General features: G+C 50.8%; 6 protein-coding genes across 6 annotated transcripts; 4 read left to right on the top strand and 2 right to left on the bottom strand.

Moving 5' to 3' along the window:
* Positions 1-779: 779 nt before the first annotated feature.
* H6S33_001499 (uncharacterized protein) lies at positions 780-1,657 on the top strand (the record flags this gene model as incomplete). Its single annotated transcript, XM_044833284.1, has 2 exons — positions 780-1,398; positions 1,467-1,657. 2 exons carry the CDS (start codon positions 780-782, stop codon positions 1,655-1,657), a joined length of 810 nt encoding a protein of 269 aa, XP_044693560.1.
* Positions 1,658-1,902: 245 nt separating this feature from the next.
* Positions 1,903-2,778, bottom strand: H6S33_001500 (uncharacterized protein; the record flags this gene model as incomplete). The annotated part of the gene is made up of 1 exon (XM_044833285.1): positions 1,903-2,778. One exon carries the CDS (start codon positions 2,776-2,778, stop codon positions 1,903-1,905), a length of 876 nt encoding a protein of 291 aa, XP_044693561.1.
* Positions 2,779-6,105: 3,327 nt separating this feature from the next.
* Positions 6,106-6,527, bottom strand: H6S33_001501 (uncharacterized protein; the record flags this gene model as incomplete). The annotated part of the gene is made up of 3 exons (XM_044833287.1): positions 6,106-6,248; positions 6,308-6,376; positions 6,458-6,527. 3 exons carry the CDS (start codon positions 6,525-6,527, stop codon positions 6,106-6,108), a joined length of 282 nt encoding a protein of 93 aa, XP_044693562.1.
* Positions 6,528-8,709: 2,182 nt separating this feature from the next.
* Positions 8,710-12,046, top strand: H6S33_001502 (uncharacterized protein; the record flags this gene model as incomplete). Its single annotated transcript, XM_044833288.1, has 6 exons — positions 8,710-8,735; positions 8,845-9,077; positions 9,136-10,570; positions 10,621-10,706; positions 10,761-11,212; positions 11,270-12,046. The coding sequence occupies 6 exons, from the start codon at positions 8,710-8,712 to the stop codon at positions 12,044-12,046; spliced, it is 3,009 nt and encodes a 1,002-aa protein (XP_044693563.1).
* Positions 12,047-13,892: 1,846 nt separating this feature from the next.
* H6S33_001503 (uncharacterized protein) lies at positions 13,893-15,890 on the top strand (the record flags this gene model as incomplete). The annotated part of the gene is made up of 3 exons (XM_044833289.1): positions 13,893-14,573; positions 14,669-15,176; positions 15,292-15,890. 3 exons carry the CDS (start codon positions 13,893-13,895, stop codon positions 15,888-15,890), a joined length of 1,788 nt encoding a protein of 595 aa, XP_044693564.1.
* Positions 15,891-20,636: 4,746 nt separating this feature from the next.
* On the top strand, positions 20,637-26,189 carry H6S33_001504 (uncharacterized protein; the record flags this gene model as incomplete). Its single annotated transcript, XM_044833290.1, has 6 exons — positions 20,637-20,972; positions 21,052-22,725; positions 22,831-23,924; positions 24,005-24,415; positions 24,787-24,901; positions 24,999-26,189. The coding sequence occupies 6 exons, from the start codon at positions 20,637-20,639 to the stop codon at positions 26,187-26,189; spliced, it is 4,821 nt and encodes a 1,606-aa protein (XP_044693565.1).
* Between the last annotated feature and the right edge of the window lie 1,035 nt (positions 26,190-27,224).

Below are 27,224 nucleotides of genomic sequence, written 5' to 3' on the forward strand. Positions count from 1 at the left end.
GGCTCGTGCGCACCCTGTTTGAACCACCCTGTTGCTATGGAAACAACTGGTTTGCGGTATCGATTGACCGCGGGATATGCCGTGTGATTCAAAACTCAACCTGCGGGCGAGAGACAGACTCGTTTCTGCAGGTCCCAAGATGGTTGATGACGATATCTAACTCAGTCTCGTTGATTGAGGCTCAGAAGCTTCGCCAGATACTCGGATCGTCGAGGTGCTCTCTGCTTCTTCAACCGGAGGCCTGGTAAAGTCCTAGCGCATAAATATCACCTCCTTCCCGGCCCTCCCTTGATTCTTTGTAGGTACTAGCAGTGAATTGAGTTCAGCGAACACAGCAGCAGGCGATTCACAGTCACCTTAGAGTACATGTACACACCGGCATATATGTACATACATACATCATAAGCGGCCTCCGTGGAAGTGGATCAAGTTTGTTCACTCTGCCGGTGTGATATGTACCCCGCACTCAGGCAATGTCTCTAGAGTACTCCTACAGCTATCGATAACCGCAAGCGCCTAAATGATGCGCACAGCATCTCCGGCGTACATCGCATCCTGTATGAAATAGCACGATGAGCTACTTAAGTACATACAGTACTAGCAGTGGCCACTTCGCGACCGCGAAGGAGGGTTCTGGAAACATGCCAGTGGGCGGGTTACAGCTGCAACTTCAAGTTGGGCGGGTTACTGTTGCTCCAATGATGAATAAATAGAGCCAGAAAATTTCTCATATCCACTTCATTCATCGTCATCAACAAACAATTCATCATCCACAAACAATGTCTACTACTACTACCCCCATCATGTCTGCAAAGAGCAATAAAACCGCCAAACTTCCTGCCAAGCCTCATGCCAAGCGCACCCCGGGTGCCAAGCCTCCAGCCAAGCGCACACGGGCTACCAAGGCTTCCAAAACCGCCGAGAGTTCTAAAACCGCAGAACTTTCTGCCAAGTCTTCTGAAACCGCCAAGCCTACCGAAATCGCCGAGCCGGTTCTTAAGCCTTCCAATTCGGGCACCCCTGCTGCCAATATTTTCAAATCCGGAAGGCTTGACGCCAAGCCTTCTGAAACCCACCCCATTCAGTATCATGAGTCAGCTGCTGAGGCATTAGTAATGGGTGGTGTTACCAATACTGCTACTGCTAAGAAATTGGCTAGTATGGATTGGATTAGACCTGTTATGGTTAAGGAAGACAGGGGTCTTAATATGGCAAGGCCAGTTAATGTTGAGGCTATATTGGGATACAGCAGGGGTGAACTTTCAGAGTCAGTTTGTGACTGTTGTACTGACGGTAAGGGCCCTTTTATTGAATGTGTAACTGTGCAGGGTATGTTTGCAGGTAGTTGCACCAATTGCCACTACAATAGCCAAGGCAAATATTGCAATTTTCGTCCTGGTATGTAATCTACAATTCCTACAATGTCTTACAATGTGTTTACAGTGACTTACAAACATATACAACAGAAATTAAACCTCGCGAACGCTCTGCACCCATTGCAAGCTCTTCTACAGTTACTGCGGAGGGTGCAGACAGGCATAGGAGAGTTGCAAAGAGGAAGCGGTCCACTACTAAGGAAAAATGGCGGAGGCTTTTGATAGCGGTGGAGGGAGTAGCTGATGCAATTGAGAATATCATGGACGAAATGGAAGATTAAATGTAATCAGACTCTAAGTTAGTTAGAAACATTTCCAATAGCTTTAACAATAGAAAGTTTGTGTTTGCAACTCTCGCAACTATCTTACAGCTGATTACAATTGATATTTCTTTTCTGCAAGTTTATGCAAGGAGTTGTATGTGATTGTAAGCTTTGATTTGTTCCTGCAACAGTGTAATAAATGCCGTAACTCACTGCAATTGAAAGATATAAGATAGTAAGGGGTATTCTATAATGTGCAACTCTCATCCCCTCAACAGTACCTCCGGATACACTATGTTCTCAGTTTCCCTACCCCTCTCCTCTGTTTGCAAGATTCGTAACTTATTGACGTCTGTTGCCCTTGACAAAGCAACATACAATTGTCCATGGGTAAAAGATGAAGTTCGTAAATCGATTCCTACAATGTCAATTGATTGTCCCTGTGCCTTATTTACTGTCATTGCAAAACACAATCTTACAGGAAATTGTTTTCGAGTTAAGATGAAAGGCAACTCCCCTTCGGTTGTAGAAAGTTTGATGCGAGGAATAACCTTTACTTGACCATCATTATCGCCTCCCAATATTCGCACCTCAATGCAGCATCTTTCCATACGAATTACGGTCATTCTAGTCCCGTTGCAAAGCCCTTGCTTTGGGTATAGATTGCGCAAAAGTATAACTGGTGCGCCAATCTTCAATCGCAAATGAGAAGGTGGTAATGCAGCTGGATTCAGGTTTTGCAAATACTCTGCAGGGAGTTCGTTTGATGCTTCTTCTGAATTGTTGAAGTCTGCGCTATCAATAGAATAATATGTCTTAGCTTCACCAGTAAGTGTATTGAGAACAATATCATTGAAATCCGCAACTAAATCATTTCGCATTGCAAGTATTGCACGTCCCTTAAATGCCGTGTAATTGCTGTGAACTGATGCGACTATTGCTGCAGGGAATACATGCTCGCAGAGATCTTCAACTGTTGTGCAAATAGATATGAATTCCGGCAAACGTATTCGACCGTTCCATTGTGGATTGTAAGATAATTGTAAGAGCCAATTGGCAAATTCCTTATTTGCTTCTCCTTCCCTAACTCGCATATTTGTTTTCAACAAAAGTTGCTGAAAACGCCTGGCAGTAGACATGATTGTGAGGTATAGATGCTTTTTGTTCAGATAATTGAATTGAAGGATGGTGGGGAATGAAATTTGTGGTCAAGAAGGTGTAGTTACCCATCCTTTGAAAACCGGGTTTTTTTTTCTTTGGTTACCCTACCTCCCCAACCTGTTCCCATCCCATAAAAATACTATTGTTACCGCACCTCTGCACCCCTGTCACCAACCCCTGTCCAATTCCGAAAACGGCTTAGCTTCTTATTTTTGAGAAACACTGTATTGTAGTACTATATAGACTAGCAGTTGGCCACCTCGCCAGGGCGAAGTGTGAGCTTGAATGTGACCAAATTTTGGGAAGGGCGGGTGGGTGTGGTGAGTCCGGTTTTTACAGTACCGATGCCAGTGCCAGTGAGCTGAAAGTATGTGTAATTTAATGGAGTTTGCTTTAACATAAACTTCCGGAATTATATTGCATAGCTATTGCTACCTAGTGTAGTGGTTTAAGAACCATAAAGTTGTTACCATCATTACGACGTCGATATAATGGGTATCCATCTTCTTGTATAACAGTTTCATTCTGAAATTGTTTAGGATACCGTTTGGTGCAAAGTCGAGGTGCATCAGGTGTTTTCGAGATCATACATGGTGAATCGAATGCCAATTCTCCACATGGGCCATGCACCATACATGATTTGATAACAGCTGTGAGTTCACCATCGGGATCAAATTGAGGATCCGGCAATTCAGCACATACAATCTGGTCAATACGTTCAGAAGTCATGAATCTGTCCTCAGGGTGTAAAAATAATAGAAGATGCATATGTGGTAAACCACGTTTCTGATATTCAATAGTCCAGACACATCCGAGGTAACGTCCAAAAATATGATTATGTTTAATTTCCTGCAAAAGCTTTTGTTGTTTGAGATGAAAAACTCTCGCAACTAAATGTGGACGATCGACAGCTGTTTGACCTGGAAGTAACTCTGCAACGATTTCCGACCATTTAGGATTCGCTGTAAATGTGATGAAAAGTGAAGGTCTTCCGAAGTGTCTTACGATAGCCATTGAATCCTGGTATAATTGTTGAATATAACGATCACCACCGCTATAGCTGCTAGAAAGTATTATTCTCCGTCCGGTTTGTTCTGGATTGAAGTCTTCTTGAAGCATAGCATCGGCCAGGCCATTATACAAATCAGATCGGAGTCTTGATTGATTCAAACGTATCCAATTTAGTTTGTTCTGATCACATACAGCCCATGCGTCAACCAAATATTGCTGAAAAAGCTTTTGAGATTGAAATAGTGTTAAAGGCTCAGTTTAACGTGAATGAATACAATAGCTTTGTAATAAGTTAGTAATGATTTCTATGATAATATATTAAACATACCGATAAAATTCACGTTGACCTAAACGCAATACTTTCCGATTATTCAATCAATCTCGAAGTTGTAAACTCCAATGCCAACCGGTATCCCCATTTGGAAAAAGCAATACGTAATGCAATGGCATATACGCAGCATGGTTAGGATTGATGATACTGAACATTTGATTTGGCAATGGATTTCTATGTGCCAATACGATATCACGGAATCCAGCTTCTTCATATTCATCGGGAATTATTACCGCCACCTCGTTACTTGTAGGTAAGTTGTTTCATCGTTTATCTGCTCCTGTTTCAACTATCAATTGAAGACGTGGATTAAGTATGACGCGTGCATTCCCATCTTGTGTTGAAGCATTATCCAATCTTTCTTTTGCTGTTTTATAAAATTCAATAAACGGATTTATTGAATTTAACTCCATGGTGAGACGTTGAAGTACCATAATATCTAAAGTTGGATGTGTTGCATGTCGTACTTGGGCCGAATATTCTGGATCGTAGAAATATAGTTGGGCGAAGGAAGGAGTTGCTCCGATTGCTAGTACCAATGGTCCCTGAAGATGATATAATTCACAATGAATTTGGAAGCAACTTATACCACCGCCATTTGCGCCAACTCTTGTATCCGTATTGTATTTGACTGAGGTAAACGTAAGTGCTGAATTATATTCCCGTATATGTTTCCGGAAGTTTCTTGGGACAGTTTCTAAAGATTCCAACAGGTACTTCAGATAATCAGAAGGGGGTTTAAGAATTTCAAGTACAACGTCTCCCTTCTTGCAACAATTCTCAAAGATTGGTGTTTGAATTGAGCTCCCGGTGCAGCTTGAACGTTCATTTAGCCAATGCAAAGCTTTGCATGATTGGCAAACAATTGTCATACGCCCAAGTATTAATAGTGGCCATTTTGTTCGGGAAGATAGAAATGCCATTGGAGAGGGGGCTGCAACTGGTAAAACCGGACGGAGCTGGATTACTGTTAGAAACCATCCGAAAAAATATTCAATAACCAAAATCGTAATACCTCTATATTATTTTCTTCCTCCATTAATCTTGCGGCTCTACGTGCTGTTCTTCGTTCTCTCTCTAGTTGCTATACAATTTGTTAGAGCAAAGTATAACTGTCAACAGGAAAGATTCAACAATACATACCAAACATGTACGACATGATTTACGTGGTTCTCCTTCATTATCCTGATCGTAATCTTCAAGAGGTTTCTCCCGTTTGCATTTACGGTACGTTATGGAATTCATTGTTGTTTTTCGTTGATCAGAATTGTTTTAAAAGATGGTGGGATGGGGGGGGGGCAGTCCCTATTTATAGTATTCCAACATTTTGTTTTAATTGAATGGGCCCGGCTGTTGACCGGGTGTTGACCGGCCCAGGTGTTAATCCGGGTTTTGACCGGCCTGGGTGGGGCGGATTGGTTGCCACACAGAGGTCAGGGTTAGGGTTATGGGCCGGCGTGCCAGCAGGGAACTGCACCAAAGATACATGTACCAAAGTACCCCTTAAAGTGTATTCCAGTAGGTACAATATAGAAGATATAATTTAATACTCCTACATTTTGTTTTGATTGACTGGGCATTGGCCGCTGTTGGTTGACCACGGGCGATTTGGTGGGGCGGATTCGTTGCCACGCAGATATCAGGGTCAGGGTTCAACCGAGCGCGAAACTGCTCTATCGTAGTACATATTAGATGGTAAAGCTCTCCATGGATTTGAAAACATTGCAAACCACCACTTTCCGCTGGAGCCCGTTGATCAGCAGTATATTTTACCGATGTAAACGTGAGTGCAGAATTGTATTCACGAATACTGGTCCGAAATCTTCTTGCAACCGGATCAGGAGACTGCAAAAGATATTGTAAATACGGAGGTGGTGCTTGCAAAGGTAACAGCTGAACATCTCCCTTTTTACAACAGATTTCAAAGCGTGGCTTTATCTTTGAACTTGCTGCAATTCGCTCATCAATCCAATGTAAAGCTGAACAGGACTCGCAAATGATCGTCATTGAGCCCATATTCAATTCTTTCCATTGTAAACGGGAACTGAGAAATGCGCAATGAAAGGCAGAACGTATTCCTTGTCTTACAGCTCTGGGTGGGGATAGCTATCAACAGAAGTTGTAAGCATTTATAAGATGCAATTTTTAAGTATTATAGTACATACCTCCAATGTTTCTACTGTTTGCCCGGCTCGCAAAGAAGCACGTCTTTGTCTCATCTCCGCTTGTCTTCTCTGCAAATTGTCAAATAATGTTTCTATTGGTTGTTGCAGAGATACATACCAAACAATCTCTACATGATCTCAAAAGAGAACCGCGGCGGTTTCTATCATATTCCGCAATGGCTTTATCATGCTTGCATTGGGAGCATTTGGCAGTAGACATGATTGTGAGGTATGGATGCTTTTTGTTAAGATAATTGAATTGAAAGATGGTGGGGAATGAAATTTGTGGTCAAGAAGGTGTAGTTACCCATCCCTTGAAAACCGGGTTTTTTTTTCTTTGGTTACCCTACCTCCCCAACCTGTTCCCATCCCATAAAAATACTATTGTTACTGCACCTCTGCACCCCTGTCACCAACCCCTGTCCAATTCCGAAAACGGCTTAGCTTCTTATTTTTGAGAAACACTGTATTGTAGTACTATATAGACAAGACTCTTGGTTGATTCATCGCCCTCTACTTGCCCATTCTTAGGCGGGTACATGCTGCAGTCGGACTCGTGCGTTGAAATGGCATGAGAAAATTGCGCTATGTGGCATGGCAATCACCCTAACTCATTGTCAGCACTGATACGATAGATACTTGAGGGGACAACGGCGGACCTTTTTAACTTGGTAAATATGTTCATAAACCTATCTCTGCTATGTTTATCTGACTGTTCGTTCCTCTTATATAGCCGTTGTCTCTATGATGCAAGTATGTTTCGATTCCACAGACCCTCCAAGCGCTTAAGCGGCCTTGATACAATATTACACCGGATATAAGACTGTGGCTTTGGTCAAGCGACTCTACTATCACTTTGTTTTCAATAACGCATATCATGTTTATGGTGCTCCTAGCCCCCACACACGCACCCTCTATTCAGCCTGAGGTATCTACATGATTCAGTACAAACTGCGGCTTATGCCTCTTGTACCCCCGCATTTCTCTCATATACCCAGAACAGTGTCTCGAATCTGTAATTAATGGCCGTTCGAAACAAAAAAATGTTTGAACGTACTACACATGGTAAATCAGTAATCGGCAACTGCAGAACACATCATGTGGGCTTCCGGCGGATCTTTAATTCGTTCATCTCATCCAATTCGCCAGGTCATAGGTAGGTGTAGAAGGTTCAAACTACAAATCACACACCACCCTTGCACAAGCAACAAGCAAAGAGGGGAGGAGCCAAATAACTTCCGGAGCCTTGTTATCTATCAGCTTGCAAACAAGCGAGAACATCAGTGCTCTCCTCGGCGCGGACTTCCGTTCATTTTCGGGCGGATATGCTGTACTACCAGATCCCCAATATCGGTTGTGCCCCGCGCATTAAAGCAGCCATGCTGGGTATATCAGATTATGGATATTTAACGCATGCAGAATCCTACACTCCATTGAGTGTGTACATGGAGGTATTGAGGTGCCCAAACTTTCGTTTCTCTCGATAACCGAGTGATATTCTGTGACGGACACTCCTTATCGACGTTAGTACTTGGATGTACATCGCACTGAGAGGATCATGAAGAGCTTACAAGCAGTGGCCTGCATTTATCACCAATTTACAAGAACACATTTAGGCATGTACCTGGATTTCTACTTGAATGTGCGTCGTAACCAGTCTGTAGAAGAGGTCGGTCAATGATTGAATGTCAGTTAATTTTGCAAGAGAACGTATCCTTGGCGAGAGCGAGATTCCGAGATTTATGTACATACGTGTACAAATAAGTGAAACGATTATATCATAATGGACAACTATACTCTATATTCACGCAACTATTAGTAGGTCAAGTGCAGGAAACCCAGGATCTTCCAAAGAACTAAATTTTGGTTATTTGACGTTTTATGGGCCCTCGACCTAGAGGTATGATTAAGACTTTACCTTTAATTTCCTTCTGTTGCACGAGTGCATTGGGGGGGGGGGGGGGGCTTACGGGGTTGGGGACGGGCCAGGGTCAAGCAAGTGCTCCCCTGGGTTTAAAGTTTCTTTTGATAAGAAGACCTTACCTGAATGACCAGAATTACTACGTATGTACTCCAGGGACAGGCGTACAGTGCTGATGTTTGTATGACATCTTTGCTCTAGATTGCCAAGAAAATGTTTATCATTAAGTGCCAACCTCACATATGTATCGCTGTAACACGAAAAAACGCGTCGACCAACCCCCTCACTAATTGCTCCAGCCAGTCGCGTCACTTTGCAGGGCCCCCACGTCGCTGACCTACGCGCACGCACACCACCATTTGTAGCCCACACCCATTTCTCAGTCGTCGTTGTGGCTTTCCACAATATTACTCTTCTCCTTTCGCGTGCAAATCTAGTCACCCGTACACTACGTATAAACGCGATATCGAGGATCGGGACTATGCCGCCGAAACAAGCCACTCTCGGGTACGCGAAGAAGCAACTGACATTGGGGTGTGATTAATATCTCTTTTTGCCTATCTCGGTTCCGCACATCTTCACCTGTTCTGGGGCCTTGAGTTAACATATGGTATAGGAGATTCTTCACCTTACCTGCTGGAACGAAGCCTCCAGTACAGCAAAAGACGAAGCTTAAGGTCCCCAAAAAGGATGCCGTGGAGGCGGCAGGGAAAGATATGGAAGATAAGGGCATCGACAAGGAGCTTGAGCCAGCTCCGGAGGTAGCTAGAGACGACGAGGGCGATGCTGTAATGGCCGGAACCGATGAAGCTGAGGATGTGGCCCCCGAGAAAACCGATAAAACCACTGGTTAGAAAACATTTTCCTGCGATTCGTCGGCATTGACCATTCTAACGCACATCCACAGCTTCTAAAAAACGTGGCCGCAAACCCTCAAAAGCGGCGGAAAAAGAACCGGAGTCCGCCTCCGAGAAAGAAGACTTGGAGCCAGTAACAAAACGCGGCAAACGCTCATCACCGGTAAAGGACAAGAAGCCCACTAAAGAATCCCAAAAGCCAAAAGAGAAGGAAACGAAGATCAAATCTGAGGCAAAGATCAAATCTGAGGCAAAGATCAAATCTGTGGCAAAGATCAAATCTGAGGCAGAAGATGAAGATGATGAATTGATAGCTAGGAAGAGCAAGCGACTATCTATCAAAGATCCCAAAGAAGTCACGCCCCAGGAGCCCAAGAAAAAGGCCAAAAAACCTATGAGAAACGAGCCTGAGGAAGCAGCTTCAGAAGTTGAAGAGGAAGACGATGAACCAGTGACTAAGCGGAATAAGCGTTCAACCAAGACAAAGACCCCCAAGAAAGCCCCGCCAACCCCCAAAGAACTGAAGACACCAGTGAAGGAAGCCAGTGAAGAACCAGACCATATGATGGAAGATGATGACGATAAACCTGCTAAGAAGCGTGGGAGGAAACCGGGAAGTAAAAATTCTGAATCTCCAAAGAAGAGATCAGCATCTCCGAAGAAGAGCAAAGTCAAATCGGAAGAAGTTGAGGAATTAGATGAAGGATCCAAATCAGCTGTGGAGGAAGAGGTTGAAGTGGGTTCTGATGATGATATGAAGCCAGCTCTAGCAGCCAAGGCCCGGCAAGTTGTTGCAAAGCAACTTTCCGGGAAAGCTCCGTCACATCCATTCCCTGACTGGGCAGCTGGTACACCAACTCCTTATGCTGCATTGGTCAAAACCTTTACCCTTGTCGAGGGAACGACTAAGAGACTTGAAAAATTATCCCATGCATCTTTATTTCTGCGTCAGGTGCTGCGATTGACCCCAGATGATTTATTGATGGTCATTCATTTGATGATTAATAAGCTCGCGGCGGACTATGAAGGAGTCGAGTTGGGTATAGGGGAGAGTCTACTTATGAAAGCCATTGGTGAAAGCTGTGGACGGAGTATGGCCATGATTCGGGAAGACCAAAATGAAACTGGAGATCTTGGAATGGTGGCCATGAAGAGTAGGAACAAGCAGGGAACACTATTTAAGCCAAGGCCATTGACAGTGAAAAGTGTGCATCAGGGTCTCCTTGAGATTGCAACCATCAAAGGCGAAGGTGGGCAGGGGCGAAAAGTCGCGGGTATCAAGAAATTGCTAGCTGCTGCTAAGGGCGATGAAGCAAAGTATTTGGTTCGTGGTTTGGAGGGGAAACTAAGGACCGGGTTGGCGGAGAATACTGTTATTGTTGCCCTAAGTCAGGCCGGGATTGTGCATGAAATGGAACAGAAGGGGCAAAAGGCCAGTGTCTCGATGTTGACTGAGGCAGAGTTGAAACTGAGAAGTGTTTTCAGGTATGTCTGCCAATTGAGTGGTCGCAGCTACACTACTAACGAGAGTGCAGTGAACTGCCGAGTTACGACGTTATTATTCCTGCGATGATGAAATATGGCTTGATGAGCCTGAAGGATCACTGCAAGCTCCAGCCTGGTACAATTGCCTTTTCTTAATCGGTTTTCGGGGTGTGTACTAACTCGGTGCTAGGTGTTCCCTTAAAACCTATGTTGGCTAAACCTACTAAGTCCATCTCTGAAGTCCTTGACCGCTTCGAAAACAAACGTTTTACTTGTGAATATAAATACGACGGGGAGCGCGCACAAATCCACTTTGTATCTCCCGACTCTTCAATTTCATATCCTGCGACCTCCATATCTGCTACAACATCTTCCACCAAGGGTATCACCAAGATCTTCTCACGTAACTCTGAGGATCTGAGTAAGAAGTATCCGGATATTCTTTCGGTTCTCGACAAATGGGTAAAACCCGGTGTTGAGAGTTTCGTGTTGGATTGTGAGGCAGTAGCATGGGATAAGGAAGAGAAGAGAGTGCTGCCGTTCCAGCAGTTGATGACTAGAAAGAAGAAGGATGTGAAGATTGAAGAGGTCAAGGTGAAAGTCTGCGTTTTTGCGTTTGACCTGCTATTCCTGAATGGCAAGGTATTTGAGCTCCCTGCCTTCTCACTCACCGATAAATACTGATACATCTCGTCACAGTCTTTATGCCAAGAAACACTTGAAGAGCGTCGTCGTCTGATGCACGAGTCATTCACCGAGATTGAAGGAGAATTCACATTCGCAACCTACGCCGACGCCAATGATCTTGAACAAATACAAGTTTTCCTCGACGAGAGTGTCAAAGCATCCTGCGAAGGCCTCATGGTCAAGATGCTCGATGGCGAAGAAAGCGGCTACGAGCCCAGCAAGCGCAGTCGAAACTGGCTCAAGGTCAAAAAAGACTACCTCGCCGGCATCGGCGACTCACTCGACCTCGTTGTCGTTGGGGCCTACCATGGCCGTGGAAAACGTACTGGAGGCTACGGCGCCTTCTTGTTGGCATGTTACAATCCCTCTTCACAGAACTACGAAACCATTTGCAATATCGGCACTGGGTTCTCTGAAGTAAACCTCGAGGAGTTCCACACGCTCTTGTCGGAGCTTGAGATCGAAAGGCCGAAACCATACTACCTGCACGACAACGGGAACAAGCAGCAGCCTGATGTCTGGTTTGAGCCCAAGATTGTCTGGGAGGTCAAGACTGCAGATTTGTCTCTGAGTCCCGTCTACAAGGCCGCTGCCGGCATGGCAGACGATACCGGCAAAGGAAGGGGAATCTCGCTGCGATTCCCACGGTTCATTAGAGTTCGGGACGACAAGAGCGCTGATGACGCGACGACCAGCTCGCAGGTTGCAGACATGTACAAGAGGCAGGAGGTGGTGACGAACGGTAGCAAAAATGGTAGCAAGGGCGTTGATGATGATTTTGAATACTAATTTCTTTTGATTCCTTTTTGAAAAAATACGTGTTGTTTTAGGCTATGACCCCAGATATATTGGGTTATTGGAAACGTATTTATGATGAGCGTGCACGTGGGAAGCGATGTATCTTTAGAAAAACACAGTCTCCGATCGCGATAAATCCAGAATAGTTACTTGTAGTTTTTAGCCTAAGAATTGTATCATAGATTATCACTCGTTCTTCTGAACTAGAGAGCGGCTCAACAAAGATTTCTTCATTCATAACCTTTGAAAAACCGCTACCTCTGCTTAATGTATTCCACTGATGATAAGCAACAGTTTCACGATAACGACTTTAGGATATCGATAGATCATTTGGATCCTGCCAATATCGTCTATCATGCAGGTTAACCAGTGTACTATTTACCTACTTCTCGTAGGTTTCAGGCATCCAGCTCAGCTCAGTCCTATCGATAAAGGACACCATTCAAAGCAATAGTAAACCCTGGCTATTAGTATTATTTCTCTATTAAGTGCTGTATCAAGCAATCCACACAACGACACATCATGGCATTCGTCTTCGCTCGCATCGGTGTCATCTGGTTGGCTGCTAGCTAGCTACAATAGACTCTCCGCCACCTGGGAGGTCGTTACTGGGTGGAAGGGATTTCCCTCCGTCTAGCTGCTTCTTGGAACGAGGTAGGTATGTACATGATCTGCCAACAAGGTCGTCGTGGTATATAAGTTCACGTACTCTAGTTAGAACTTTCTTTTTCCGCGTGCACGATATTGCAATTGCCGTTTTAACCCCCAGCCTGCCTGCATCGACCGTCGACGCATGAGCAGCAATTGCAACCAACATGAGCTGAAACCCAACAATGCTCCGTGCTGGAGAATTATCTAAACGAGACGCTTAGACAGCGAGCAGAAAGCTGCTTTGTAAAAAATACCCGCCCCGTCCCGCCTCGACCTGGGTGGAGATTTCGGAAGTGGTAATGATCGATATGCGAGTTTTTTTTCTCCCGTCTCGGCTAGGAGTTGTTGGGATGCGGGACTGCGTGCACGGACCATATTGGCTGTGGGCCGGGTTTTTGGTGTTGGAGTCTGAGCACCGCGGCTGAAGTTTTGGGGAGGCGGGGACATATGAAATTGGTGATTCATGTTGTCCAGCATTGAAGTTCTTTATGTTGTGTAGGCATTGTTTGTTTGTGCCTAGATGTTGAAATAAAGATAATTGCACCTTGCGGGGTGTGTAACGTCGCATGGCTACCTAACTACCTGCCTGCCTGCATTCTGTCTGACCTGCCTTATTACAAACCTTCTTGGTCTTACCCGTTGAGTTTATGTTCGTTTCTTCTACACGCACAATCTCATTTCACAACTCGAGTCACCCATAGCACAGCCAATGGGGAGAACAGACGAATCCGAAACAACCTTCACATCTCACAATGCTCTGATCTAGGCAGCAACAACGGGGCAGCCTAGATGTCAATGTCAGTTGCGCGGGCCGGCCCCGAGCTTATTTGCCCCGTTATACATACTCTGCGAGCAAAAGAGCGTGCATCTCGATCTCTCTCGCGAGGAGGGGAAGAAGGAAGAAGGAAGAGGAAGAGGGGCAAGAGGGCCTGTGCTTTTGTGTTTGTTGTTGGCGACGGCGGGGGGTTAAATCGTGATATGAAGCGACGGCGACGGCGGCGAATCCATACTATGACGTCGTGCGTGCGCTGTCGTATATCTGAGCCCTTTTGCCAGCTTTCTTTTGACGGCGCTCACCGAACTGCTCCTCACATCCGATACCGTCAATTCCGTCCGTGCAGCTACAGAATCACAAATCGCCGCCAGCTAGAGCACCCCGCCCCGCCCCGCCCCGCCCCGCCCCGCAATGCCGACCCCAGACCTATCCCACCTCTCCCCCACCTTCCTCCTCCCCACGCGCCTCACCCCCGCCGCTCACGCCGCCCTCCTTTCGCAGCTCGCAGCACACAATGTCCCGCTCACGCCCACGCCCTCCACGGCTTCGCTCTTCCTGGCTGATATCAACACGCCCACGCGGTGCCGCTTTGAGCTGCGTACACGAGGCATCATGACGGACCCGGAACCGCTGCTGACGGCCCCGTTGAGGGTCGTCAAGTTGGCGTGGTTCACGGAGAGTGTCAAGGCGGGAAGGGTACTCCCCATTGAGCCGTGGACAGTGTATACGGCGACGGTGTGTGCGGTGGTGGTGACGCCGGGGCCGTCGCCGGAGAGGGTGAGGGTGAAGGAGACGGCGAGGGAGAGGGAGAAGCAGAGGGAGAGGGAGAGGGTACATGCGGAGGAGGAGCACAGGAGGGGCGTGATGGAGAGGGCGCAGATGGATAGAGTGAAAAATGCAGAGGAGAACTCGAGATGGCGGAGTGAGAAGAATGAGTATAAGCGCAGTGTCTATGGAACCAGGGTGACGGACGAGATCATAAAACTGTCCAAGAGTGCGGGACGAAATGCGAGGCCGAGTACGCCCGAGTATGAGGAGGAGCGCATAACGGCGAGAGGCATCAATGAGATGCCGGAGTGGGTGAGAAGGAATGTATGTAGCTATCAATATCTATCTGTGCCTGCTGTTTGGGACATTGTCAGCCCTGGAGTGTTATATGGAATACTTACAACCTTTTGTGTCTCCAGGTCAAGCTCTCATGCTGCCGCTCAACGCCCGCGGACTCGCCGAACGCAGACTTTATATCACACCTCCACACAATCCGCGACCACCGCATCCTCACCTCCGACGAGGTCGGCATCCGCGCCTACTCCACCGCCATCGCCACCATCCAGGCCTACCCCTACCCCCTCACCTCCAGCAGTGAAGTCATGCTCCTCCCCGGCTGCCATATAAAGATATCAGCCCTTTTCCACTCATGGCTGTGCTCACACACAGACCCGAAGCTTCGAACTATCCCTGATGTTGAGAAGCTGAAGCTGAATGAGAATCTAGTGGGGTTGGCGATGTTGCATAAGATATGGGGTGTGGGGCCGGAGACGGCGAGGGAGTGGTGGTTTGTGAAGGGGTGGAGGTCGGTGGATGATGTAGTGGAGTATGGGTGGAAGGGCCTCACCAGGGTGCAGCAGATTGGGGTGAAGTATTATGATGACTTCCAGAAACCGATGCCGCGGTGGGAGGCGGAGAGGATAAGAGGTGTGTATCCCGCAGTTACTATGCCCGCCATTAGCACAATCCCATTCCATACAAGAGAAAAGAAGAGAAACAAAAAGAAGCAAAAACTCGCAGCATATTAAACTGACATCCTCAGATATAATAACCCACCACGCCACCCTCCTCCTCCCAGGCACAACAACAATCCTCGCCGGCTCCTACCGCCGCGGCAGCCCCACCCTCGCCGACGCCGACCTCCTCATCTCCCACCCAGACCCCACCCAGCTCGCCACCTCCTTCCTCGAGCAGCTCGTCGCCTCCCTCGAGAAGGAGGGCTGCATAAACTACACACTCCGCCTCGACCGCGCCCCTGCTCCGGGCCGGACAATCCAGACCGCAATGCTGGTCTGGCAGGAGCAGCAGTACGATGATGTAAGACGGAAGACTTTGCGTCTCCCAGGCAGGAATACAAATACGAGACGGAGGGTGGATCTGGTGGTGACGAGGCCGGAGACGGCGGGGATGGCGCTGATGAAGTGGACGGGGGGGCGGACGTGGGTGAGGGATCTGAAGGCGTGGTGTGGGGAGCGGAAGTGGAGGGTTGGGGCGGAGGGCGTGTGGGAGAGGGATGGGGAGCGGGTGGGCGGGGTGGATGGGGCGTTGAGGAGGGGGGAGGGGTGGGAGGAGGCGGAGAGGAGGGTGTTTAGGGGGATGGGGTTGGAGTGGAGGGCGCCTGGGGAGAGGTGTACGGGGTAGGTGTGGGTTGTGGGTGGGGGCTTGTGGGTGGTGCTGGAGTCATGGGATCTCACTCGGTGCTTTCGGGGATTTGAGGGGTGGTAATTGGTGGCTTTTACGGTGCAGGGGGTGAGTATAAGCATCGAGATTCTTTTCCTTTTGCATTGCTGTATTTTGTAACTACATAGCTTCGTTTTTTAACATCTTATGATACCCTCTTCTCCCAATATAGCCTGTATTCTAGTCATAGTACGTCTTCATAATATATAGCAATGCATAAAATGCCTATATTACTACTTCCTACCTCGAGTGATACTTTTATCTGATGATCAGTATTCACCTGAAGCGCAAGTAAAAGCAGAACACTGCAAAGACTCGGCCAAGTTCCTTAGTAGTAAGAAACAGCACGTCTGATGGTCTCCTTATGCCACTGGGTTGTGCCGGGGGTTGGAGGTGGCTGTAATTAATACCGGGCCAAGTCTGGGATCATGATCACTGTCCTCTTTCTCAATTGCAGCTATACACAACATTGATCGTCCTTGTCGTTAGATTACCCCCAAGGGAAAAATCAGAAGAGCGGGCGGCTGGTCCTCTCCCAGACCACCTATCACCTAGCTATTAAAGTTCATCCCATGTAGTGCTCTCCCCGGCTTAATTATAATTCACCGCTTGGATTGTTTGGATCTCTTGCAGATTCAATTGCTGGGCATCGATCTAATTGACGGGCCTAACAGTTGATAAGCAATGGGTTACAGCACAATAGTAAAAGTCAACGCCCGGACATGGCAGACCAGATTCACGGTGGGGCCGGGGGGGTGGGGGGGGTGGGGGGGGGGGGGGGGGAGTGAATAGCCCCCGGAATACCATATATTCTTGACTGTGGAGTAGAATGTCAAGTACATACCTGTATGCGTCCCACCTCCACGGATCACCACATTTAGTTCTCTAGGCCCTCAACGTCTGGCCTTGGTATTGTGAATGTCCCGAAATCTGATGGAGGAAGCTGCTGTTTAGGCGGCATATATATACCGCCATAGACCAATCGCCCATGAAGGTTTAAATTTTTTTAACTATAAAAGGATAGCAGAAGATATATAGCTCCACAGCTGACGAGGGAACTTCTGGCACTGATCCTTCGCTGTGAAAAAAAGTGACTTTTAGTTATTGCTCTGAGTAGGGCTCAGAACGCTAGAGAACCTAGGTGATCTCACGTGCACCAACCAAGTGGGAGAATTCGCAGGAATAAACAGATGTGTTAGTACAGAAGACGAGAACAACACGTACACATGTGTCGTTTATGGCATACTGCAGATTGATATAGGAAAGGTCCATGGATCCATTAACTCGCAATGATCTGATGAACGTGTTTTTTTTTTTTTTGCACTATTTTTTATTCGTGGGGCTTAGGGTCTGACTATAGTAGTGAAGCTCTAGCTCTTCTCTGTCAAGTCTGTGCTTAGAATAGGTGTATGTGAGCTTGATTTATATATATACGTCAACCAGATGTAAGCATTCATACTAGCTCGATCCAACCATCGCAAATAGACCCTAATTGGACGACAAAGGGTTGCGTTTGTGTGTCTGGAGAGGTTGTTTGCACATCGATCATTGACACAGTGTCACTTCAATGATCCCGAGATTACAGCTGTTTTCACATTAAGTGACGGCCCGGCCCGTCTAGGCAATGCTGATTACTTGTAATAGTTAGGTCACGTACACGCATACATCCTAAGAGAGCAACGACGCTTTCCTAGCTTGAAATCACTTTAGATGTATGTAATTCTGTGCTGCGGACAGATAATACGAAAAGAGCTGTAATTTGGAGCACTGCCATACAATATATGTGACCGGTATGGTTCTTCGTACATTCCTACAACTGTGGACTTATGAAGGGAAATAGGTGGGAAGTATAAATATGGAAACTTTCTTAGGCCTTCCAATCCTTCTAATATATCGGTCGTCTCTCTGGTTTGGTCCGGTAGCAGCGATTCAAAGCACGCCTATTCTCCATGAGACGTGACACCTTGAACAGCTCGACACAAAAATGTTTGTGGTCTCGAGACCGGCTTGAAATCAGTCAAGATGTACAGGTGCCGTAGGTTGCATACAATTGGTGAACTAATCAATCAATACCAGTGTCGTAGGTACGGTGTTGGTCACAAAATGGTTAGTAGGAATTGTTTAGTTCTCCCGCACCTAGCTAGGCAGCACCCGGACTTCAACCCTTAATCACACATTCACCTGAGTTTTTACCGAAGTACTGACAATTCTCACCTTTAGCTTTGCCCTTTATTCAGTAACCTTTACGGCGGTAGCACCACGCACACCCATAAGTACGTATTCATGATAATCTAATGAATCACAACGCTGTTGAGTTCATATAGCTCACATTGGTCATTCGAACCACTAGTGCACTATATCATCAGCTGACTCTTCGTATAAAAGGAGAACGCATACCCCAGGAGCTTGGGCCCTGGTTTCTATACTATATATTCCACCGAACAGACAGGTCATCCACAAAACTGGCCATTTCATACAGAGCTCCATCTGCCACGGACCGAAGACTAAAGTCTGCGAATCAATTAAAAATACCTACCACACAACCCGCGATGCATAAGCAAGAAGAAGGACAGCCCTCAAGCTCCCAACGGCACGCCCTCCCACGCAGAGGGTTGGAGAGGAGCAAGATCCGCACCCCCTTCATCAGCACCCTAGCTATCACGCCTCTTACGTCGCTTCCACCGCTGTTACCGCTATCACCCGTCCTCCCAGAGCCGGGGCCCGAATATAAACCTGAGCTAGAGTCACATGCATGTCACTACTACAAGTGCAAGGCAGAGGGAAGGGCGAGGGAAGAAGTTGAGCCAGATAACTCGAATGTATCCCCAACGGGGCTGATAGCGGTTTGTGTTGCAATTGTGTTGCTGCAGCTGTTTTTGTGGTTCTGTATTGGCGTGCATTGGGTGTGGTGCGGAGCGTATTGGGTGTGGTGGGAGGTGCCAGAGGGGGTGCAGCGGGTGGTGGGATGGGTGAGGTGGTGGGAGAGTGACGAGGGAAGACTTCCTCTTTTTGTTGCAATTTTCTGTATTTTTTCCGTTATTTTTATATACTTTATACCTTTCTTTTTAGGGGTGCTGCTCGTATGATCATTAGCATGGCGCTTTGGAGTTCTTCGTTCTTGAATCGTGTAAAATCAGAATTTAAATGCCACAAGGGTCAGAAACTGCATGGAAGAATTTGATGGTGGACAATTCGAGAGTGGGTAAACATCAGAATATTCTACATGTATACCCGCGTGGTCTGCGAAGGGTACGATATGTAGATGTGGGGGCTGTATGTGATAGTATGTAGTCGACTGCTCCTGTGGATATATATATATATATATATACACATGTAGCCCTCACAAGCTCTCGCGCCAAGTGATCCAGGCTCCACACAAGCTCTGTCCAGCCAGGGTGTTTCAACCAACTACAAGTCAGCAGTTTTATCAACATTTGGCTTCTCCCTGGCCGCATGGGTTTGTGCCGAGGACGGGCATGTTTATGTCATCAGCATTACGTTTGCTCGTTCAGGATTGGGCTGTTTCCCCCGTTGTCTGCGTCACTGGGTCTCACTCGGCGCGAGGATTGGCTGGCGGGGGCGAGGGCGAGGGCGAGGGCGAGGGTGAGTGAGGTAGTGTGGTGGTGTGAGTGGGCGAATAGCTCGATAGGTGAGTGAGTGAGTGAGTGAGCAGAAGTAGAGTCAGTAGAGCAGGGCACCTGCTGTACCGAGGAGATTGAGAGATGTAGTAGGTACATACATACATGCATCCTAGCGAATTGATGCTGCGCTCGTCCACAGAACTAGTAGAGTAGAGAGTAGACATAGGTCTCTCACCTAATACCTCTCTCGCTCGCGCTTTCTCGCACGGGCTCTGTGTCTGTCTCGGGGCTTGGCGTCACTCACTGTTCCTCACGCGGCCGGTCTGCTGAGTCAGCAACAAAGGCGTGTTGTGACAGTTGATAATTAGGTGTGGACAGACAGAACGGGCGAGAGACAGCCCGCCAGACAAGCGGAGAGAGAGAGAGAGATCTCCAACAAAGAGGACTCTCGGGCTGCGAAGAGGAACGAATTGCCCGTCCACCGCGGGATACGGGATACGGGTCTGTCTCTCGCGGAATTGGCCCCCGTTGTTTGTGGTTGGAAAAGTCACCCTGGCACACCCCTAACCCTGGCACACCCGTGTCTGCACTCCCGTCCTGCTCTGTCTGTGTGTCTGGCTGGAGTGCTGCTGCTGGTGCTGGTGGTGCTGCTGCTGCTGCTGCTGCTGCTCTCTTGCTCTCTCGCTCTCTCTCCGCCGTGATATCTCGCTCGCCCACACGCCCGTCCCCCCCCACCCCCCTCCTCTCTCCCACACTCACCTCCTCTCACTCACTCACTCACTCACTCACTCACTCACACTCTCACACACACTATACCTCACTCACATTGTGGTCCAGCCTATCTCTCTGTGGACTAATACCTGGACGCGCTCTCTCTAGCCATCTAGTAGCCACCGCCCCGCCTCCACTCAATCAATCAATCCACACCCCCCCCCCCTCCTCCTCTCTCCTCCCCCTAACGCGTCCCCTCCCCTCATCTCCCTCCCCGCTTACAAAGGCTACACACTATCTAGTAACTAACTAACTAACCACCTACTACTATCTCCCTCCCCCCCGCACCCACCCCACTCCCCCCCCCCCACACACCACACACCACAAATCACACATCACACCCCCCTAACACGCGATGGCCCGCTCTTCCCGCCCTCCCCCCGAGGAGGACGAAGACGAGCAGCAGCCGTCAAACGTCCTGCAATTCAGCGACGCCCTCTCATGGAAGGCCGGCAAGCCCATCCCCACGGGCACGCTCATCACGCGCCTCAAGGCCCTCAGCAAGGAGCTCATCGCGCTCGAGCAGGAGGCCGTCGACCGCGAGAGCCTGGCGACCCCCGCGCGCGAGCTCGTCAACGTCGGCCTGCTCCAGCACAAGGACCCCGGCGTGAAGGCCTATGCGGCGTGTTGCCTGGCGGATATGCTCAGGCTGCATGCGCCGGATGCGCCCTACACGGCGGTACAGTTGAAGGTTTGTCTGTCTGTGTGTGCTGTGTGTGCAAGTGCAATTGAAAGGGGGGGGGGGGGCTGACGGGGCGTGCGTGTTGTAGGATATATTCGAGCTGTTTGTGAGGCAGCTGCGCGGGCTGGCGGACCCGGAGACGCCCTACTACCAGCAGCACCTGTACCTCCTCGAGTCGCTGGCGTCCGTAAAGTCCGTCGTGCTCATCTCGGACATCCCAAACAGCGAGGCGATCACGCTCAAGATCTTTACAAACTTCTTCGACCTCGCGCGCCCCGACGGGCCCAAGAACGTCGAGTACCAGATGACCGACATCCTGGTGCAGCTCATCGAGGAGTGCAACTCCCTGCCGTCCGAGGTTGTCGATATCATTGTCGCGCAGTTCTTCCGCGCGAACCCGGCCGCGCTCGCCGCCATCACGGCCCGCGGGAAGCCGGCGGTGAAGGAGATGAAGGGCAAGAAGGACGACGGACAGACAAAGCTGATTGCGCCGGTGCCGCCCCCGGCCTATAACATGGCGAAGGCGATCTGCAACCAGTGCGTCGACAAGATGGCGCGGCAGATCTGCCAGTACTTTTCCGAGGTCATCATGGACGCCTCGCCGTCCTCGCGCCCGCGCAAGGGCGGCCGCCACACATCAATGAGCCCCGACTCGGACTCGGACGACCCGGCGCTGCACGAGCCGTCGCACGAGGACCTCCAGGAGCTGCACAAAGCCCACCTGCTCGTCAAGGAGCTGTGGAAGGCCTGCCCGGCCGTGCTGCAGAACGTCATCCCGCAGCTCGAGCAGGAGCTCATGGCCGAGAACGCCGAGATCCGCGTCCTGAGCACCGAGACCATCGGCGACATGGCCCTGACCGGCGCATTCGGCGCTAGCGCGCCCGCGACGTGGAAGGCGTGGATCGGCCGCGCAAACGACAAGAGCAGCGCCGTCCGCGCGAAGTGGGTCGAGGCTGCCGTGCGCATCATGAAGGAGCGCAACGACTACATGGCCGTGCAGCTCGTCGACTTGGTCGCCGTGAAGCTGAACGACCTGGACGACCGCGTGCGGCTGTCTGCCTGCGTGTCCCTCGGCGAGCTCGACTACGCAAGTATCACCACAAAGCTCGGCGCGGACCTGTCGCCGTTCAACACATATAATCCTGAGCTAGCCTCGGGCGCGCCGGTGGCCGCCGCCACCGCCGGCCGCGGCAGCGGCAAGGGCAAGAGCGCCGATGGCGGCAGCGGCGACGGGAAGGGCTGGGGAAAGAGGATACTGCACCATCTGGGCGAGCGCGTGCGGGATAAGAAGTTCAGCGTGCGCTGGGAGGGCATGTTTTGCCTTGCGCGCATCTGGAACATGGCGTACGCGGACATTGCGGCGGGGAACGAGATTGTCACGGCGCAGCTGGGGTGGATCCCGAGTAAGATCCTCGACACGTTCTACATCAACGATGCGGAGGTCAATGTGCTGCTGGACCATGTGCTGTTTGGCGTGCTGCTGCCCGTCAACTATCCGCCCATCGAGAAGGAGAAGCAGCTACAGCAGCAGCATGCAGCGGCGGCGGCGGAGAATGGAGGGCGAAAGGGGAAGGAGAAGGAGGCGGAGAAGGAGCGCGAGAGGGAGATTGCGGAGGGGGATAAGATCCGTGTCATGCGGCTGCTGGTGCTGGTGAAGGGCCTCGACGTGAAGGCGAAGAAGGCGCTGTTTGCGGTCCCGCTGAGGCAGATCAGTTATGCGAAGGTTATGGACGTCTTTTTGAAGAGCTGCGAGGATTATAATGTATTTTTTTTCCCCCCACTCGCCCACCTCCTCTCCGCACCCTAACCCTAGGTATATGTACATGTGCATGGAAATGATACTGACAACAAGTTATTTTATTTCTAGGGCGGCGTAATGGACAAAGACGTGGAGGAAGAGGGCGTCAAGCGCGCGCTCAACAAGTTCATAGAATGGCTCTCGCAGAAGCTCCCCGACACGCCCAAGGCCAAAGAAAACCTACTCAAGTTCGCCAAGCTGCACGACCGCCGCTGCTACCAGCTCATCCGCTTCTGCTTCTCGCCCGACTCGGACTACCGCACGGTCGTGAAAGCGCTCAAAGAGATCAAGAAGCGCATCTCCGAGGCCCCCGGCACCGCGCCCACAATAATGGAGACCCTCACCCCGCTCCTCTACCGCGTCTCCCAGCTCATCTACAACAAGTCGCACGTGCCACACATTGTCGAGTTCTCACGCACCGACGAGGCCTCGCTCGCCGCCGTCGCCCACGAGGTCCTCAAGGAAATGTCCTCCTCCAACCCCGCCGTCTTCAAGGCCAACGTCAAAGCCCTCTCCGACCTCCTGCAGGAGCAGTCCTCCGCGCGCACGCCCGCCGACTCGGCCGGCGCCGTCGACACGCTCAAGGCCTGCGCGGGCTTCGCAAAGAGCTACCCGGCCGACATGCCGCAGGAGCGCAAGCTCCTGCAGGCCCTCGTCGGCTTCGCGCTCACGGGGCAGCCGCCCGCGGCCGCAAAGCACGCCGTCAGCATCCTGATGTACTCGGCGAAGCGGCGCGAGATGTATGCGGCGGACCTGATCCGGCGGTGCGTCCGCGACTTTGCGTTTGGCGGGGAGCACTTTCTGGCGAGGCTGGCGTGCCTGAGCCAGCTGGTGCTGCTGGCGCCGCAGCAGTGCGAGGAGGAGAATGACGCCATTATGGATATTGCGAAGGATGTGCTGCTGAAGGTGCGCGCGCCGGCGGGCGAGGAGGAGCGCGGGGAGGAGGCCGTGTGGGTTGGTGAGGAGGCCGTGGACGATGAGTGTCGGGCTAAGATGCTGGCGCTGCGCATCACGGTGAATCGGCTGCGGGCGCATGTCGCGCAGCTGGAGAGCGTGGAGGAGGTGGATGAGTTTCGGAGGACGAAGGTGCCGGAGGCGGTGCTGAAGATGTTGATGCAGTTGGTGGTGAAGGAGGGGGAGCTGAGTATTGATGAGGATACGCCGTGAGTTTCATCTTCCTTTCGTCTCTCTGTGTGTGTATGTGGTGGGGGTAATGATTTAGCTGACATGATTTTCTCCACAGCCGCGCGCACAAATCCCGCCTGCGCCTCTCCGCCGCGCTCTCGATCCTCAAACTCGCCTCGAGCAAGATCTACGACGACCTCATCACGCCCACGGACTTCAACCGCCTCGCCTGCGTCATCCAAGACCACTGCACCGAGGTGCGCGCGCGCTTCGTCGACAAGGTCAAGAAGTACCTGGCCTCGTCGCGGCTGGGCAACCGCTTCTACACAATCATCTTCCTCATGGCCTACGAGCCCGTGCCCGAGATGCGCGAGGCCGCCGTCACGTGGGTCAAAGCCCGGACGGCGAGCATGCGCAAGGCGAATGCGGCGGGCAATGTCATGGAGGCGGTGTTTGCGAGGTTGTTGAGCCTGCTGGCGCATCATCCGGATTTTGGCACGCAGGTGGAGGATTTGGCGGATTTTGCAAAGTAAGTTTTGACTCTGTTTTTGCTCTCCTTTTTTTCTGTGTTTTGGAAAAAGAGGGGCGCTGGTTATTTATTCCCCCCCCCCCCCCCCCGGTGTCGGTGTGATGAGGTGGCTGGTGGGAGAGGGGGGGGATTGTTTCTTCCCCATCCCTCTTGTTTTCTTGCATATATCCCCCCCCCCCCCCTGTTCTCTTTCGTTATTTTTCTCTTTACCTACTATGGACACACAAACACCCCTCCCTCTCTTCTTCCACTCCTTCGTCAAATGTTTTTTCGCTTTTGATTCGAGGGGGCTGGGAGAAAAAGAAAATGCGGTTTCGGGGGGGAACAGAGACAGACGGAGCTGATTGAAGTGTGCGCGCCTGGTTCTGCAGATACATCCTCTTCTACCTCACGGCTGTCGCGAGCGAGGAGAACGTCAGCCTCATCTACCATGTCGCCCAGCGCGTCAAGCAGTTCCGCGACGGGCTGAGTCCGAATAACAGCGAGGTACGTCCATTCCATTTCCATATCCCCGGGGGGGGGAGATGCTTCGGGGGGGGTGCGGTGGTGCGGTGGTGCGGGACATAAAAGCTGACAGCCACAGAACCTCTACTACCTCTCCGAACTCGCCCAAGCCGTAATCCGCCGCTACGCCGAGCACCACCACTGGACGATCCAAACCTGGCCCGGCAAGATCCGCCTCCCCGCAGGCCTGTTCATGCCCATGCAGAGCGCCGAGCAGTCGCTCGAGGTCAGCCGCAACACCTACCTCCCCGAAGAAATCGAGCTGCGCCTCGACGCCCTCATCAAGCCCAAGAGCGCGCGCCACGGCGGCGGCGGCGGCGGCGGCGGCGGCAAGAAGCGCAAGAGCGACCCCAGCGCCGGCGGCGCCTCCCGCGGCACCGGCACCCCCGCCAAGAAAAAATACAAAGCCGCTGCCGCCGCCACCCCCGGCGCTGCCGCAGGCGAGAGCGCGGAGAAGCGGAAGGTTGGGAGGCCGCCGAAGACGCCGAAGATGGCTGTGTCGGACGCGGACCGGAGGAGGAGTGGGCGGTCGACGACGAAGGTCAAGTATGTGGAGAGCGGGCCGAGCGACGACGACGACGACGACGAGGAGTCTGTGGCGCCCGTTAGCGACGAGGATAGCGATGTGGAGATGGAGGATGCGGGGAGCGACGGCGACGGCGCGGCGGACGACGAGGAGGAGGAGGAGGAGGAGGAGGAGGAGGATGCGGCGGTGGCGGTGGCGAGGAAGGAGAAGCCGGCGCCGGCGAAGCGCGGGAGGAAGCCGAGGGGCGAGAGGGTGCTGGATGAGGAGGAGGAGGAGGAGCTGGCGGCGAGTGCTGCGCCGGTGAGGGGGAAGAAGGCGAAAGCGGCGCCTGTGGCAGTTGAACCGATGCAGGAAGATGCGCCGGAGCCCGAGAAAGAAGCAGAGAAGGAGGCAGAGCCAGAGGCCGAGAAGGAGGAAGAGGCCGATGCGCCGGCGCCCGCGTCGCCGCCAAAGAAGATCACGCCGATGAAGCGCGGGCGGGGGCGGCCAAAGCGCGGTGGTGCCGCCGCGGCATCGTCGCCGGAGCCCACAGCGATCGTAGTGGTTGCGGAGCGGAAACCGGCGAGGGGGGCGCGCAAGACGAGGGCGTCGGGAACTGGGGCTGGGTCGGGGACGGTGACGGTGGCGGCGGCGGCGGTGGCGGTGGCGGTTAATGGCACGAACGGGAGTGCGGCGAGGGGCGCGGCGGCGGTGGAGCATGAGGATAGTAGTGAGCTTTCGGAGCCGCCGAGTGATGGGGAGTAAAAGAGGGGGGGGGGGGTGGGGGGTGTAGTTTAGCTGTTAGTTGTTAGTAGTAGTAGTTGGCATTCTTTTTCTTGCCTTTTTCTCTTTTTTTTTTTGAGTGTTTCTATGTGTTTCTCTCTGTGTGTGTGTGTGTGTGTGCACGTGTGTGTGTGTGTATTCTTTTTGTCTTTTCTTTTCTGTCTCCTCTTTGTGTGTACTGCTCTACGTCTTCTTTTATGGGATTTGGGAATCAAGCTGTTGTTGTTGTTGTTGTTCATGCAAAAAAAAAAATGTGACGGGAGGAGAGGGGATGTGTAGGAAGTCCCCTTCCTGACGCCTTGACCTTGTTGTCTTCCGTGGTTATTCTACGCCCTTCATTTTGTGCCTTTTCTTTTTTTGGATCGGTTTTTTTTTCCTTCTTTCTTTTGAGGAGGAGGAGGAGGAGGAGGAACATTCAACACACCCAAAACCACACCTACGAATACAATGTTTTTTTTTTTTCCCTACGTTTATGTGTTTTTCTGCCATGTCATGTTCTGTCACGCCGGTTTGTTAGCGGTAACCGAGTGTGAGTGAGTGAGTGAGTGAGTGTACGTTACAGCGAGATGGCGTTCTGTCTATCTATAGTCTTTGTCTCTTTTCCATTCTCTCTTCTTCCATTCTATGGCTTGTGACGGTCAGAGTGAGAGTATATCCAACCAAGTCTCACAGGCAGCCTCTAGGAATGGGCGATGGGGGAATGCTGTAGCAAGACGAGTGGCAAGAAGAGCTTCGCACCAATCAAGTAATCACCTGGATAGCTTCACATCACGCAGTCCAAGGCACCGAGTGACACCCCATGACTGTCACCCCGCCTCCAGCGGCACGTGTTGCGGTCGCGGAGGGGACCAAGCGCTGATCACGATTGCCATGCGGCCAGATCAGGGTGCTGTGTGGGGTGCAGAGTGCATGCATGCAGAGTGGGGAAGAGGGGATGGAGAGTGGGGGTGGGGTGGGGAGTATCTAGATGTTTATGCGGATTGGTTGAAGCACACAACCGGCGATGCGGGCGGGGGG

Source organism: Morchella sextelata, assembly GCF_020137385.1.
Source record: "Morchella sextelata strain SCLS chromosome Unknown scls_11, whole genome shotgun sequence".
NCBI lineage: Eukaryota > Fungi > Ascomycota > Pezizomycetes > Pezizales > Morchellaceae > Morchella > Morchella sextelata.